The following is a 14,435-nucleotide window of genomic DNA, read 5'->3' as shown; positions in this document are numbered from 1 at the left end:
TCAGAGAAATGCAAATAAAAAATATTTTTCTTTTACCTACTAGATTATTACAGGTTTGTTCTTGGGGTCACACCTGTATACAGATTCCTGGTTCACGACACTTGATAGCTCTTAGCAAATTACTTAGGATAAACTCCTGGAATTGGAATTTTTAGATCATTGCCTATACATTTTTTCTTGAGAGAGCTAGAGTGAGAGAGAGAGAGAGAGAGAGAGAGCACAGAGGGAGAGGGAAAAGCAGACTCCTTGCTGAGCAGAGAGTCCGATGTGGGGCTTGGTTCTAGGACCCCAAGATCATGACCTGAGCTGACGGCAGACACTTAACCACTTAACATCCAAGTGCCCCTGCTTGAAGATGCCTAGTTTTCTTGAGCAGCATATCCCATTTTTCTCTACTGTGATTAATACTAGGTATTATTTTTAAGGACATTAAAAATATTTTTTTTTTTACTTTCGACCCCCTTTACCCTTTTTTCCCACCTGTGTACCACTGGCAACCACCAGTCTATTCTCTGTATATATGAGCTTGGGTTTGTTAATTTTTTGTGTGTGTGCTTTGAATTCTGTGTATAAGTGAGATTATATGGTATTTGTCTTTCTCTAACCTATTTCACTTAGCATAATGCCCTCAAGGTCCACCTATGTTGTCACAAATGGCAAAATTTCATTTTTTAAAAAAGATTTATTTATTCATGAGAGAGACAGAGACACAGGCAGAGGGAGAAGAAGGCTCCTTGCAGGGAGCCTGATGGACTCGATCCTGGATCCAAGGATCACACCCTGAGCTGAAGGCAGGTGCTGAACTGTTGAGCCACCCAGGCGTCCCTGGTACAAGAAATTAAATGCAATAATACTCATTATAATTGCTAGATAAATAGGTGGTGTTAGCTCATTTTGCAGAAGGGGTACTAAGATTAAAGAAGTAGCTTACCAACTATCTAATTCTAAAGCCCATACATACTCTTTGTAGTAGTATCCTGTCTCTCGATATTTAAGCCCCTGTTATGTGAAATAAGTGCTTTAGTATGTGGCAAACATTTGAGCCTCACATCACCTAGGTTATTAGGTCTTTTTCCCTGGTAAGAAAACTGTGGCTGAAAAATTGGACTAGCTCATGATCAGCTTATTAAACATCAAGCTAGGCACTTGGCGGGATGAGCACTGGGTGTTATGCTAAATGTTGGCAAATTGAACTCCAATAAAAAAAAAATAAACATCAAGCTAAGAACTGAACCCAGTTTTGTTTGGTTGAAAATCTAGGCCCATTTCCAGGATACCATACTGCTTTACAGAGAAAAAAGCAAGTGTAATCATTTCTAGCTGCCATCCATTAATAGGAGACTTCTCTGTCCCAGTCTCTAGCTGCCCTCCTCCTCCACTTTCAGAAACTTTACTATAAATTCTTAATCCACACCTTACTACCTGAAAAACAAGCCCTTTTCATCAGTAAAAGAGAGCAGGAATGTATGACAATGGAATCCCCTAGAATGAAGTCCCAGTGTGTTACAAAGTTCAGAAGCTTTTGGCCCTCCTACAGTTAGAGGGTTTAATGTTGCAGAAAAATATAGCCAGTGCTAAACTTCACCTTTAACTGTGAAACCACTATGACTTTTCAGTGTTCCTCTGATTGAACATTTTTTATCAGGCATTCTAGTTAATTTTCAGAATGTGGTACAGATTCTTTCATTTTTGTTTTCATTGATGTCTAGTTTCCTTTATTCCTATTGTCTTTACCCTTCCAAGTAGATTGTCTACATGTTCATGTCTGTCCAAGTTAAAAATGCACAGATGGATTGTTTTATTTTTTTAAGATTTTATTTATTTATTCATGAGAATACACAGGAGAGAGAGAGGGGGGCAGAGACACAGGCAGAGGGAGAAGCAGGCTCCATGCAGGGAGCCTGACATGGGACGCGATCCTAGGTCTCCAGGATCACAACCTGGGCTGAAGGTGGCGTTAAACCTCTAAGCCACCGGGGCTGCCCTGGATTGTTTTATTATAAGATTTTCATTTAATCTCAAGTGTTTGGCAAATTTCCCATTTTTAAAGCAGCATATTCTATCAAAAGTTAAATTGTGGTGTTGGCTTAAAGATTCCTTTTCCCATTCTTGGTTTTTGTGTGTATCCCTCATACTCTAAAACACTTTATGAATACCCATTTTTCTCAGCCTGCAGACTGCAGAGCCTTAATAGACAAACTCAAAGTTTGTAATGATGAGCAACTCCTCCTGGAACTGCAACAGATCAAAACATGGAACATTGGGAAGGTAAGTGAACCCATGCTCCCAAAAAATGGGGGGGCTCCTGGGACTAGTACATCATTTTGTATTCTCTGATATGGAAAGAGAAACCACAATGAGGTATTATAATTCATCAATTACTTAATAAGTATCTATGTCTAGTGCAGCTCTAGGCCAGTAGATTTTAGTTTGTGAATACCAAGGAAATTTTGAAAGAAAATGTGAAAGGAAAATTTTGCTACCTGAGGATGAGGAATGTTTCCGTAGGTGATAAAGAATTGCAACCACAGAATTCCTTTATGTTAACTGACAACATGAGTTTAAGATAGTTAAAAGAATCTTTAACTCTAAAAATGAATACTTCTGAAAAAAATAGGTCCTGGCAGGGAGAGTCATTGTGTTTATAGACCTCAGAATGTAGGCAGAATTCTCCCTCTGAAGACCTGGTTAAGGTGTCAGCTGATGTTAGCACATATATATTTTGATGGATGTAATAATGAACTCAGGTTTCTATACCTCAGAGTATATTTCTCATATGGGTTTCTGTACTGGTGGAGGATTAAAGAGAAGCAAAGGTGGGAAGTGAACTTGTCTGGGTGTCATGCTCAGCAGTCCATTGTAGCAAAGCACCTGCATAGTACTTCTACTTATTCTTCTATGTTCCTCTTTCTCTTCCCTTCTCCAGTGTGAGTTATACCACTGGGTGGATCTCTTGGACCGCTTTGATGGAATCCTGGCTGATGCTGGACAAACAGTGGAGAATATGTCATGGATGCTTGTATGTGATAGGCCGGAAAGAGAACAACTGAAAATGCTTCTCTTGGCTGTATTGAACTTCACAGCCTTGCTCATTGAGTATAGCTTTTCCCGACATCTGTACAGTTCCATAGAGGTAGGAGAAGCTCAAGCCCATGTGATGTCTTTTCAGGTAGAATTGTTCATGTCTAGAGATAAAGAAATTGCTATTTCTTACTGATAATTCTTTCCTTTTCATTATGGAGATCTGGAGTTTTCAGTGTCAAAGACCATACTTCTTGGATATAGATACCCTTCATAGGTTGCTGGGAAGGTTCTTTACTGTCACCTTCACTCTGTCTTTCCAGATTCAAGAAATTAATGAGAATGTAATACATGTATTGAAGTATTCTTGGGAATTTGCAGGAACCGATCTTTGTTCCAGGTTATTAGAACAGCCCCAAATCACTTAAACAATTAGAAGTAGTTGATTTCCTTGACACATTACTCATTGCCTAAGTGCCCTGTTGTTAGTGTTAATTCTCCTAAGTCTTTGGTAAAGAAACAAGATTAGTATTGAAAGGAAATGGCTTGGGAAAAGAAGTGGAATAACAACTAAAGTATAGCACCCAGAGTGTTTTATGTGAGGAATAAGCAGTCTGTTAAAGATAAAATAGATTAGTTGCAAAAGAAGTCCGTAGCCTTTAGGATTATCAGCAACCAGAAATACCTAGGTTTATTGCCAGCTAAATGACATAATGATTTTAACATTGACCAAATGCTCCAATATATTGATGAACTTTGATTTTATTTGAAAATCTAAGCAGTCACTCTTGGGTTACTGTTACATATACTATACTGTAACAGTCATAAATGCCACCAGCTGTTGTAGATGTCTTTAGCTTCCATATGAAGGACTCTGCATTTTAATTAGTTCCAATTTTATATTTGTCTGAAAGGATATAGAAGAAGCATAAAATTACTCTTTTTTCACAATGCTTTAATCTTGTTGGAGACTTAATGTTCTTGAGTTCCACTATGTATTAAAATACCACATTTGTCTCTAGTAATCTGCTTTTTCCTGTGGGGACACCTGTGCAATTTTGAGCTGCTGCTCACTTTCTTTTTTTCTTTCTTTCTTTCTTTCTTTTTTTTTTTTTTTTTTTTTTTTTTTGACTTTCTGGCTTGCTCCCAGATTATAAACTGCTTGAGGACAAGGTTGCATGTTGTAGGCGCCCAAATACTTACAGATTTTTTTAGTGTTAAACTTCTTGATAGCTTTGTATGTATGAATAAATCTATTACTACATAGGCATTTTAAGTTTTCAAGGCCTAGTGTGCCTGATACCATGAACTTGCACTTTTTTGTTCCCTGTAGCATTTGACAACTTTATTGGCTTCCTCTGATATGCAAGTGGTGCTGGCAGTCCTTAATCTTCTGTATGTATTTAGCAAAAGATCAAACTATATCACACGCCTTGGATCTGACAAGAGAACCCCACTGCTAACCCGGCTACAACACTTGGCAGAGGTGAGTCATTGGTAAAGAGTGGGAAGGCACAAAAATTGGACCAGTTCCTTTTCACAGGTGTTTTTGCATTGTCCAAATGGGTAGTAATCCCTAAGTTTACTGGCCTAATTGAATAGAATTCTGGGGATCCCCTTAATGAAGTTCCCCCAAAACCTAAGAAGTATTTTCAATTGTTAAGCAATTTTGAGGGATTTCATGAATCTCTACTCAAAAAGCAGAATCTCTCTTTTTTCAAAAATGGCAACAGCTTTTCTAGAAAGTAAGTTTAGAATCAGCATCTATTTAGGAAGAAAGTATGATGCAATCTGGATTTGAGTCTTGTCTCTGCTTATAAGCTCTGACACTAGTTTTCTCATCTGGGAATTTAGTATATCTACCTTAAGAGTAGTTTCAGAATAAAATAAAATGTAAGGTATTTAGTGATGTCTGTGCTCAGTAATTGGTTTGTGATGGTAGTAATTATAATTGAAGGCAAAAAAATCCTCTCATATAATAAAGTTCAACTCAACCAAACTATTGCATATTGTTCCCACAGACAAATTGATCATACATACTTAGGGTTTGAGAGAGATGGAAAGCTTTGTTAGAAAGCTTTCTTAGAAGAAAATTGATAAGAGGGGAACTGAGTGGGGAAAAATTAGAGGGGGAGACAAACCATGAGAGACTCCTATCTCTGGGAAACCAACAAAGGGTTGCAGAAGGGGAGGTGGATGGGAAGATGGGGTAGCTGAGTGACAGGCACTGAGGAGGGTACTTGATTGGATGAGCACTGGGTGTGTTATACTATATGTTGACAAATTGAATTTAAATTTTAAAAATGTAAAAAATAAAATTGATAAAGCTGACTCTTTAAAAGCCAATTAGTGATTGCCTCACACTATAACTCAAATATCAGGCTATTTTTAAATACACAATTCCTTAAAAATCATTTTTTAAAAACATTATTTTAGGGAAAGAGAACTGGGAGTGGGTGGGAGATGAGGAAGGGCAGAGGGGGAAGGAGAGGGAGAGAGTCTCAAGCAGACCATGCTGAATATGGAGCCCAACATAGGGCTTGATCTCACAACCCTGAGATCACAACCTGAGCCAAAACCAAGAGTTGGACACTTCTCCTTAGAAATCATTTTTTGAAGGCAGCCCTGGGTGGCTCAGCGGTTTAGCGCCACCTTTGGCCCTAAATCACAGGGTGTGATCCTGAAGACCTGGGATCAAGTCCCACATCAGGCTCCCTGCATGGAGCCTGCTTCTCCTTCTGCCTGTGTCTCTCATGAATAAATATCTTTTAAAAAAAGAAGTCATTTTTGAATGATACTAAATGTAACATGTATTGTGAAAATTCTAGGGCATACAGAAAAGTATAAAGAGAATATTAATCACCTTTAATTCAGCCAGATGGAGCTTACTTCAAAAGTTGATCGTATTTTCTTGTATTTGCAGATAACATATATACAGATGTGTAACCTATCTTAACATAAAATTTTTAAAAGTTTTATTTATTCATGAGACACAGAGAGAGAGGCAGAGAACATAGAGGGAGAAGCAGGTCCCCCACAGGAAGCCTGATGCAGGACTCGATCCCTTGACCGGGGATCACATCCTGAGCTGAAGGCAGATGCTCAACCGCTGAGCCACTCAGACATCCCTCTTAACATATATTTCTCATGTTATCAAAAAAATGTAAGACCATTCAATATTGGCTCCCCAAGTAACAGAGGAAAAAGAAGCCAAATTTCAGTAGATGCTTCAAAAGAATTTGATAAAATTTAAGACATAAATTAAAACTAATATAAACTCTTAGAAAGCTAGGGAAAAAAACCTTTAAATTTATAAATCATCTACCGGAAATCATGGAAAACTGAACCATCTCGATTGAATTCAAAAGTTACTCAAAAATGCTATTATATTTGCCACTTAAATTTATTGTAGAGGTCCTAACAAATATAAGAGAAAAGAAAGACATGAAGGATGCATATTAAGAGAAAACATGGAGCACTTGCGTGGCTCAGTCAGTTTTTTGTCTGCCTTGGGCTCAGGGCTTGATTCCAGCATCCTGGGATCGAGCCCCACATTGTGCATGTCCCCTTCCCTCTGCCCCTCCCCCTGCTCATGCATTCTCTGCCTCTCAAATAAATGAAGTCTTAAAAAACCTTGTTACTATTTGAAAGTGATGGGATTGAGGCTTTTGGTTTTCTGGGGAGACAGTATAAAATTATTAGAACTGATAAAAGTATAATGAGGTAGCCAAGTAGTAAACAATCACTATATAGGAACAAATATCTCCTCCGTACATTAGTAATAACCAATTAGAAGATTAGAAAAAGACTCCATTCATAGTTTCAACAAGTATAGTTAAAATAAGCCATAATGGGGGATCCCTGGGTGGCGTAGCGGTTTGGCGCCTGCCTTTGGCCCAGGGCGCGATCCTGGAGACCCGGGATCGAATCCCACGTCGGGCTCCCGGTGCATGGAGCCTGCTTCTCCCTCTGCCTGTGTTTCTGCCTCTCTCTATCTCTCTGTGACTATCATAAATAAATAAAAATTAAAAAAAAAATTAAAAAAAAAATAAGCCATAATGGGTAAAACCATACATTTAAGAGAAGATAATGTAGAAGGTTATATTGTGATCTATTGGTAGGGAAGGAACTCTTTAAAACCCCAAAGCATGGGATCCCTGGGTGGTGCAGCGGTTTGGCGCCTGCCTTTGGCCCAGGGCGCGATCCTGGAGACCCGGGATCGAATCCCACGTCAGGCTCCTGGTGCATGGAGCCTGCTTCTCCCTCTGCCTGTGTCTCTGCCTTGTCTCTGCCTCTCTCTCTCTCTGTATGACTATCATAAATAAATAATATAAAAAAATAGTTTAAAAAAAAATAAAACCCCAAAGCATAAATCTTACTGTAAAAATTCGAATTTTATAATAGAAAATTAAGACTTTCCCGTTCAATGAAAACCGTAACTCACTGTGATATTGGCATTTATATTGGAATGTAAATACATACTCCATACTGCTTCCTTGGACAAGAAAAACATCCATTGAGATAAACCATGTACTTACTGATCCTTTTGACTAACATTCTAGTGCAGTCTTTGTCATGGACCAATCACATTCAAACAATTGGTGGAATATCAGTTGGTCTGTGGATAACACTAAGCAGCTCTGCCAAAGATAAAACTTAGTAGAGTAATGATAGATCAATAACTGTTTAGTCATGTTTTAAAACTGTCAAGGGGGGGCACCTGGGTTGTGCAGTCATTTGAGTGACTCTTGGGCTTCAAGTCAGGTTGTGATCTCATGGTCATGGGATCGAACCCCACATTGGGCTCTGCACTCAGCGTGTAGTCTGCTTGAGACTCCCCTCCCTCTGTCCCATCTCTCCCCCAAATAAATAAATAAATAAATCTTTTTAAAAAGCCGTCAAGGGATTGTGTCATTGTAGTATATTTAAGGACCTCCTCCACATTAACAAGAATAAACAAAGGCTGTGGATAGATAATTCACAGACCAGGGAATTCAGCATATTTAATTGATGTTCAAATTCAGTAGGTTTTTTTTAAAGATTTTATTTATTTATTCATGAGAGAAGCAGGAAGCCCGATGTGGGACTTGATCCTGAGACTCCTGGATCACACCCTAAGCCAAAGGCAAACACTCAACCACTGAGCCACTCCAGCGTCCCTCAAATTCATTAGTAATTAGAGAAATAATAGCTTATTTCTTAAACTATCAGATTAATATTAGAAAACTGTGTAATGGTGTTGGGCATGTGAGGCTATAGGAAACCTCGGCTGGTACTCCTGAGTATATATCCCAAAGATGATACATTATTCCATAAGGTAACATCTGGGAGAACAATGCATCATTGTGGCAGTTAGTAGACTAGATAAGTAAAATGTGGTGCATGGGTATTATGGAATATGTAGCAGTTAGAAGCAGTGAACCAAATAATACACATAGCAACCTCAGTAACTTTTTAAAATAATGCTGGGGGGTGGCTAAACATGTTTATTGGTTAGTACTATTTCTGAAACTTAAAAATGTGCTCATCTCCTTTTGAAAGAAAATTAAAGGATAGATCTCAGAAGTGATAAGTGTTGCCTTAAGCAAGGAGAAAGCAATGTGAATGGACAATAATCAGATGATTTACATAAATAAGTAAAAGAAAATAAAGCTAAGGGATCCCTGGATGGCTTGGCGGTTTAGCACCTGCCTTTGGCTCAGGGAGTGATCCTGGGGTCCCGGGATTGAGTCCTGCGTCGGGCTCCCTGCATGGAGCCTGCTTCTCCCTCTGTCTGTGTCTCTGCCTCTCTCTCTGTCTCTGTCTCTGTCTATCATGAATAAATAAATTTTTAAAAATCTTTAAAAAAAATAAAGCTAACCAGCAGTATTTAAAATCTGTTAGAACAAAACTAAACCTTTTTTTACAGATTTAAAAGATGATAATTTGTTAGAGACAGATGATACCATTTTTTTGCATGGGAAGACTCAATATAGTAGAAGCCCTTTTAAAGATTTATTTATTTTTAGAGAGGAAAGTGTGAGTGGGGGTAGGGGTGGAGGGAGAATGAAAGAGAATCTCAAGTGGACTCCAGACTGAGTGTGGAGCCTGGTGTGGGGCTCAGTCTTTACCATGACCCCTTAGATCATGACCTGAGCCAGAATCGAGTCAGATGCTTAACTGAGCGACTTAGGTCCCCCAGTATATACCACTTTTTAAAAACTAAAACACAAATGTCAGTTCCTTTTCCTATTTTTCTAATGTAAAGCCACAGACTTGACTTTGAGTCAGAAATAGTCTGTTCTCTTATTTATGTAAATTATAACTGTCCTCTGATTTCTTTAAAGTAGAGCAACAATGGTGTAAAGACTTTAGTTTGTAAAGGAACCTGAATAATTTACCCCTGGATCTCTTTTCCCTAATTTGACACTATTTATTTTAGCATTTTGCCTTTTAGCCTTTGCCAAATGTTCAGATTAGTTTTTATAAAAATAGTTCCTTTTTCAGTTTAAATCATTGTTCTTTATATTAGTATTTTAACTTATATACAGCTGACATAGGTGAGTTTAGAGACACACCTGGCTTGGTACACATAGAACTAACTGGCAGGAGCAAGAGTGACTGCAGCAAGGCTGCATTATTCAATATGTTTTAAGTTTGTTAATTGGCATAGGAACAGACAAATATGTCTGCAGAATAAAATAGTAAGCCTTATAAGGAAAAGTGGGACAATTGACTGAGGCGAAAATGTTTTTAGATCATTTCTTACATTATTCACATACATCCTACAAATGTATTTAGAGGTAGGTAGATATAGGCAACTCTTTAACATCTTCCATGAGGAAGGATTTCCTAAATCAAGAAATCTATAAGCCTTTAAAAAAATTGACAGATTTTATGTGAAAATGTTAAAACTTCTGTATGATAAGATAGTTATTTATAAATAAAGGCAGATGACTTCTTAAATTGGGAAAAAATAGTTGCATGATATACAACAAAGGAGTGATGTAAATAGCTTCTGCAAGTCATTAAAAATGTAAGTAACTGAGTAGAAAAACGTGCAAAAGTACATGGACAGATAATTCATAGAATATGAAATTTTTTTTAATTGGTCAGGAAAACATGAAAAATTGCACTAGGAATTATGGGGAAATGTGCATTATATGAGATCATTTTTTTACCATTAGATTAGCAATAATATCTATTATTGGCTAGGTTGTGGGGAAACTGGTACTTAAGGTACTGTTGGCATAAAAATGTCCTTTTGTAGGGTCACTTGGCCTGTACCTTTCATTTTAAAATGTATATACAGGGATCCCTGGGTGGCGCAGTGGTTTAGCGCCTGCCTTTGGCCCAGGGCGCGATCCTGGAGATCCGGAATCGAATCCCACGTCAGGTTCCCGGTGCATGGAGCCTACTTCTCCCTCTGCCTGTGTCTCTGCCTCTCTCTCTCTCTCTCTCTCTCTCTCTCTCTCTCTCTCTCTCTGCGACTATCATAAATATAAATAAAAATAAATAAATAAATAAATAAATAAAGTATATACATTTTATTTCATCCAGTAGTTCTATTTTAAGGAAATTATGTTAGAAACATTCAAATGTGCACAAAAATTATGCTTAAGTATTCTCACTGCACCACTGTTTGAGAAAAAATTTTGAAGCATATTTAACAAGTTACAAGCATATATATGACTCTAAAAGAGTTCCTCAATGAAAGGATCTCTTAGCAAGACAAGTTAGTTGAAGATCCCCATCCACGGTTTTTTTTAAAGTCCCAAAGTAAAACTATATTAATAAAGTGTCGAAAGTTGCAGATCTTAATAGTATGCTTAGAAAAGGAATTGAAAAAAAAAAAAAAGAAAAGGAATTGAATTGGGGGAAAAGATGATGGATTCCACTTTTTATATTCTCTACTTTGTATGTTTTATAGTTATAATGTATTACATATTTTATAATTAAATGTAAGAATTTGTAATGGCTTTGTAGAGGTATTTTTAATGCCTGTAACATTCCATTGTTTGCTAAGTTTAGTTGTTACCTGATACAATGCCTACTATATGTAATCCTCTTAAATACTCTGAGGGTAGGAATTCTTACCTTCATTTTATAGATAAAGAGTATGAAGTTAAGCAAGGTAAAGTGATTTGCTTATAGTCTCCATAGTTAAGCAGTGATTTGGGATTTGAAACTAGATCTTATTTGCTTATATGTGCCATACCCTTTCCAAGGGATGTGCCATATTGGATGGTTTTCAGATTTCAGAACAAGCTTTACATTTAGAGATGGAAGAGTACTCTACTTAATCTGGTATTTTGTGTAGAGCTGTAACAGCATGTATCAATTAATTTAAGCTAATACTTCATATTTTATTAAGTTAAATGTTCTGACCATTTAGAAAGAAAAAGTTAAGTTGCATACTATACTTTTACATGGCACACACATATACAAAGTGCAGAATTTTTTTGCTGCTGTTTTTGGGTAGTTCAAGATCATCATGTTCTTTTCTTCTTACCAGGAAGGATTGCTTAAATGATTACTATTACAGTAGTCTCCCATTGTCTTATCCTTATCCTCAGGGGATACATTCCAAGATTCCCAGTGGTTGCCTAAAACTGTATAGTACTGAAACCCATATATACATTTTTTCCTATACATACCTGTAATAAAGTTTAGTTTGTAAATTAGTCACAGTAAGAGCTTAACAACAGTAACTAAAAATAAAATAGAAAAGTTATAAAAATGTACTGTAGCAAGAGTTATATGATTATGGTTTCTCTGAAAATAACTTACTGTACTGCATTCACTCTTCATCTTATGTTGATATGAGATGATAAAATGCCTATGTGATGAAGTGAGGTGAATGACTAGGCATTATGATGTAGTCATCGTGATATATCCTTAGTTGACCATCTGACAATATGTCAGGAAGATCATCTTCTTTCAAACTGCTGTTGACTGTGGGTAACTGAAATCCTAGAAAGTGAAACTGCAGGTAAGGTGGGACTGCTGTATTTTCTGTTGTGTTCTGGACTCCTTTTACCTTTGACAGATGTGCTTCCTTTTTCCTCTGAATTGGGCTGACATAAAGACTGTAGATGGAAGGTTGATTTTTAGGTCCCAGACAATTCCGAATCTTGATGGGTGCAATAGACTGCAACTTTTGTTACTACGTTATGTGCTTGATGCTTTGTTATTGCAAATAAGAACATCTTACAGGTTTTTGAGGGATTAGACATAATATGCTAGATGTTTAGTAATAGTAACTACTGTTACTCAAACTCCCTATTAAAAATTTTAAAACTTAATTATTCTCAAAAACGTAAAATTCTCTAAAAATGTAACTTGTTGACCTTGGTTGCTTTCTTCTACATCTTCTTTTGAAATATAACAGTTCTTCTAACAGTAGTCTTCAGTAGACATTTTGGTTCATGTTTCTTCATTTTTTAGACTGCTTCCTGAATCTGAATTCTTTTTGTTTATGTATACCCTGTGAAACAACTAGATGTATGCACTTGCATATGATTAAGAACGTGGGTTTAGAAGGACCTAGTTCTGTCAACAGATACAATTAATCTGTTTATATATCTATAAGTTGGGGATTATAATATCTGCCTCATAGATTTTAGGTATAAACTAAACGAGGTCATAAATAAAACTCCTACGTTTAATGTTGATCATGTTGGAAGCACATAATAAGTGGAAGCTATCGTTGAAGACGGTTGTCAGCACATAAACTACAGAATAGTCTCTTTTATATTTACTTTCTTTTAAAACCATATATATACATTATTTTGCATAAATATATATATATTGCCACACGGTTTTTTTTGGTGTAGTATTTTTTCTCTTGGGTCCTCTTACAACCTAAAATGTATCCTTGTGTATATATTTTTATCTTCATATTGACATGTTTAGGATATTTTTGTCATTGAATTACAAAGACAGGACATTTTTGTAACTCAATTTTCTTATTTAATGGTTTGTTAAAAATTTGCTAAATCACTTCTATATCATTCTTTTAATGGCGACATAATATTCCATAGTTTGGGTGTTCCATAATTTATTCAACTATTTCCCTATTAATGCATACTTTTTTTCCTTTTATGAACAGTGTTTGCTACATTAAGCAATATATGTCCTTACTTACTGATACTTTTGATTCTGTGAAAGAGTCCCAGCAATTTCCATGTTACTTTAATTGGCCGTTACTTTAATTGGCCCTTACCTGATGAGTAGTGAATTTGAGCATCTTTTCAGGTTTGGCTATTAGGATTTGCTCTTGTGAATTGCCTGTTTTTCTCTTGGATTAAGCTGAATCGCTTTTAGAAAAAAAATGTTAAACATCATGTTTTGGTCTTTATGAAAAATGACTTTGTATGTAGTATCTTTTTCTCATGATGGTTTTTTAGTGATTTCATTAACCCAGTGATGTGGGCCAGTTGTAAGTATGAACAGTGGGTTAATGAACTGCAAATGTAGCTTGCAGTTCTCCAGGAAGGCTTATTGAATTGTTAAAAGCCAGTTGGGTTTTTTGTTGTTTTAAATTTTTTAAAAAATTTAATTTAGTTAATATATAATGTATTATTAGTTTCAGGGGTAGAATTTAGTGATTCATCAGTTGCATAGAATACCCAGTACTCATGACAAGTGCATTCCTTAATGCCCATCACCCAATTGGCCCATCCTCCTCCCACCTCCCCTCCAGCAACCCTCAGTTTGTTTTCTGTAGTTAGGAGTCACTTCTGGTTTGCCTCCCTCTCTGTTTTTATTTTCCTTCCCTTCCCCTTTGTTCATCTGTTTTATTTCTTGAATTCCATAAGTGAGATCATATGTTTTTTTCTCTGACTTCTTTCACTTAGCATAATACTCTAGTTCCATCCACATTGTTGCAAATGGCAAGATTTTCTTTTTTGATGGCTGAGTAACATTCCATTGTATATATGTACCACTGTTCTTTATCCATTCATCTGTCAATGGACATCTGGGTTTTTTCCATATTTTGGTTATTGTGGATATTGCTGCTATAAACATTGAGGTGCATGTACCCCCCCTTTGAACCACTGTGTTTGTATCCTTTGGATAAATACCTAGTAGTGCAATTGCTGGGTCTTAGGGTAGCTCTATTTTTTAACTTCTTAAAGAAACTCCATACTGTTTGCCAGAGTGGCTGCACTCTGGAAAATTTGCATTCCACCAACAGTGTAAGAGGGTTCCCCTTTCTCTGCATCCTCACCATTTGTTGTTTTCTGAGTTGTTCATTTGAGTCATTCTGATGTGAGGTGATATCTCATTGTGATTTTGATTTGTATTTCCCTGATGCCAAGTGATGTGGAGCATTTATTTGTGTGTCTGTTAGCCATTTGTATGTCTTCTTTGGAGAAATGTCTGTTCATGTCTCCTGTCCATTTCTTGACTGGATTTTTTGGTTATTGGGT

The 14,435-nt window shown here is 36.7% G+C and overlaps 1 protein-coding gene across 11 annotated transcripts in view; it reads left to right on the top strand.

The window, feature by feature from the left end:
- Window positions 1–14,435, top strand: part of HUWE1 (HECT, UBA and WWE domain containing E3 ubiquitin protein ligase 1) — a 168,353-nt gene that overhangs the window by 40,262 nt on the left and 113,656 nt on the right. For all 11 annotated transcript variants that reach the window (XM_041740584.1, XM_041740587.1, XM_041740585.1 and 8 more), the window contains 3 exons: window positions 2,170–2,268; window positions 2,927–3,133; window positions 4,355–4,507. In XM_041740584.1, coding sequence (XP_041596518.1) covers window positions 2,170–2,268; window positions 2,927–3,133; window positions 4,355–4,507 — 459 coding nt within the window. The remainder of the gene's footprint in view (window positions 1–2,169; window positions 2,269–2,926; window positions 3,134–4,354; window positions 4,508–14,435) is intronic.

Source organism: Vulpes lagopus, chromosome X (genome assembly GCF_018345385.1).
Source record: "Vulpes lagopus strain Blue_001 chromosome X, ASM1834538v1, whole genome shotgun sequence".
Classification (NCBI taxonomy): domain Eukaryota; kingdom Metazoa; phylum Chordata; class Mammalia; order Carnivora; family Canidae; genus Vulpes; species Vulpes lagopus.
This window is presented reverse-complemented; position numbering and strand designations above follow the sequence as displayed.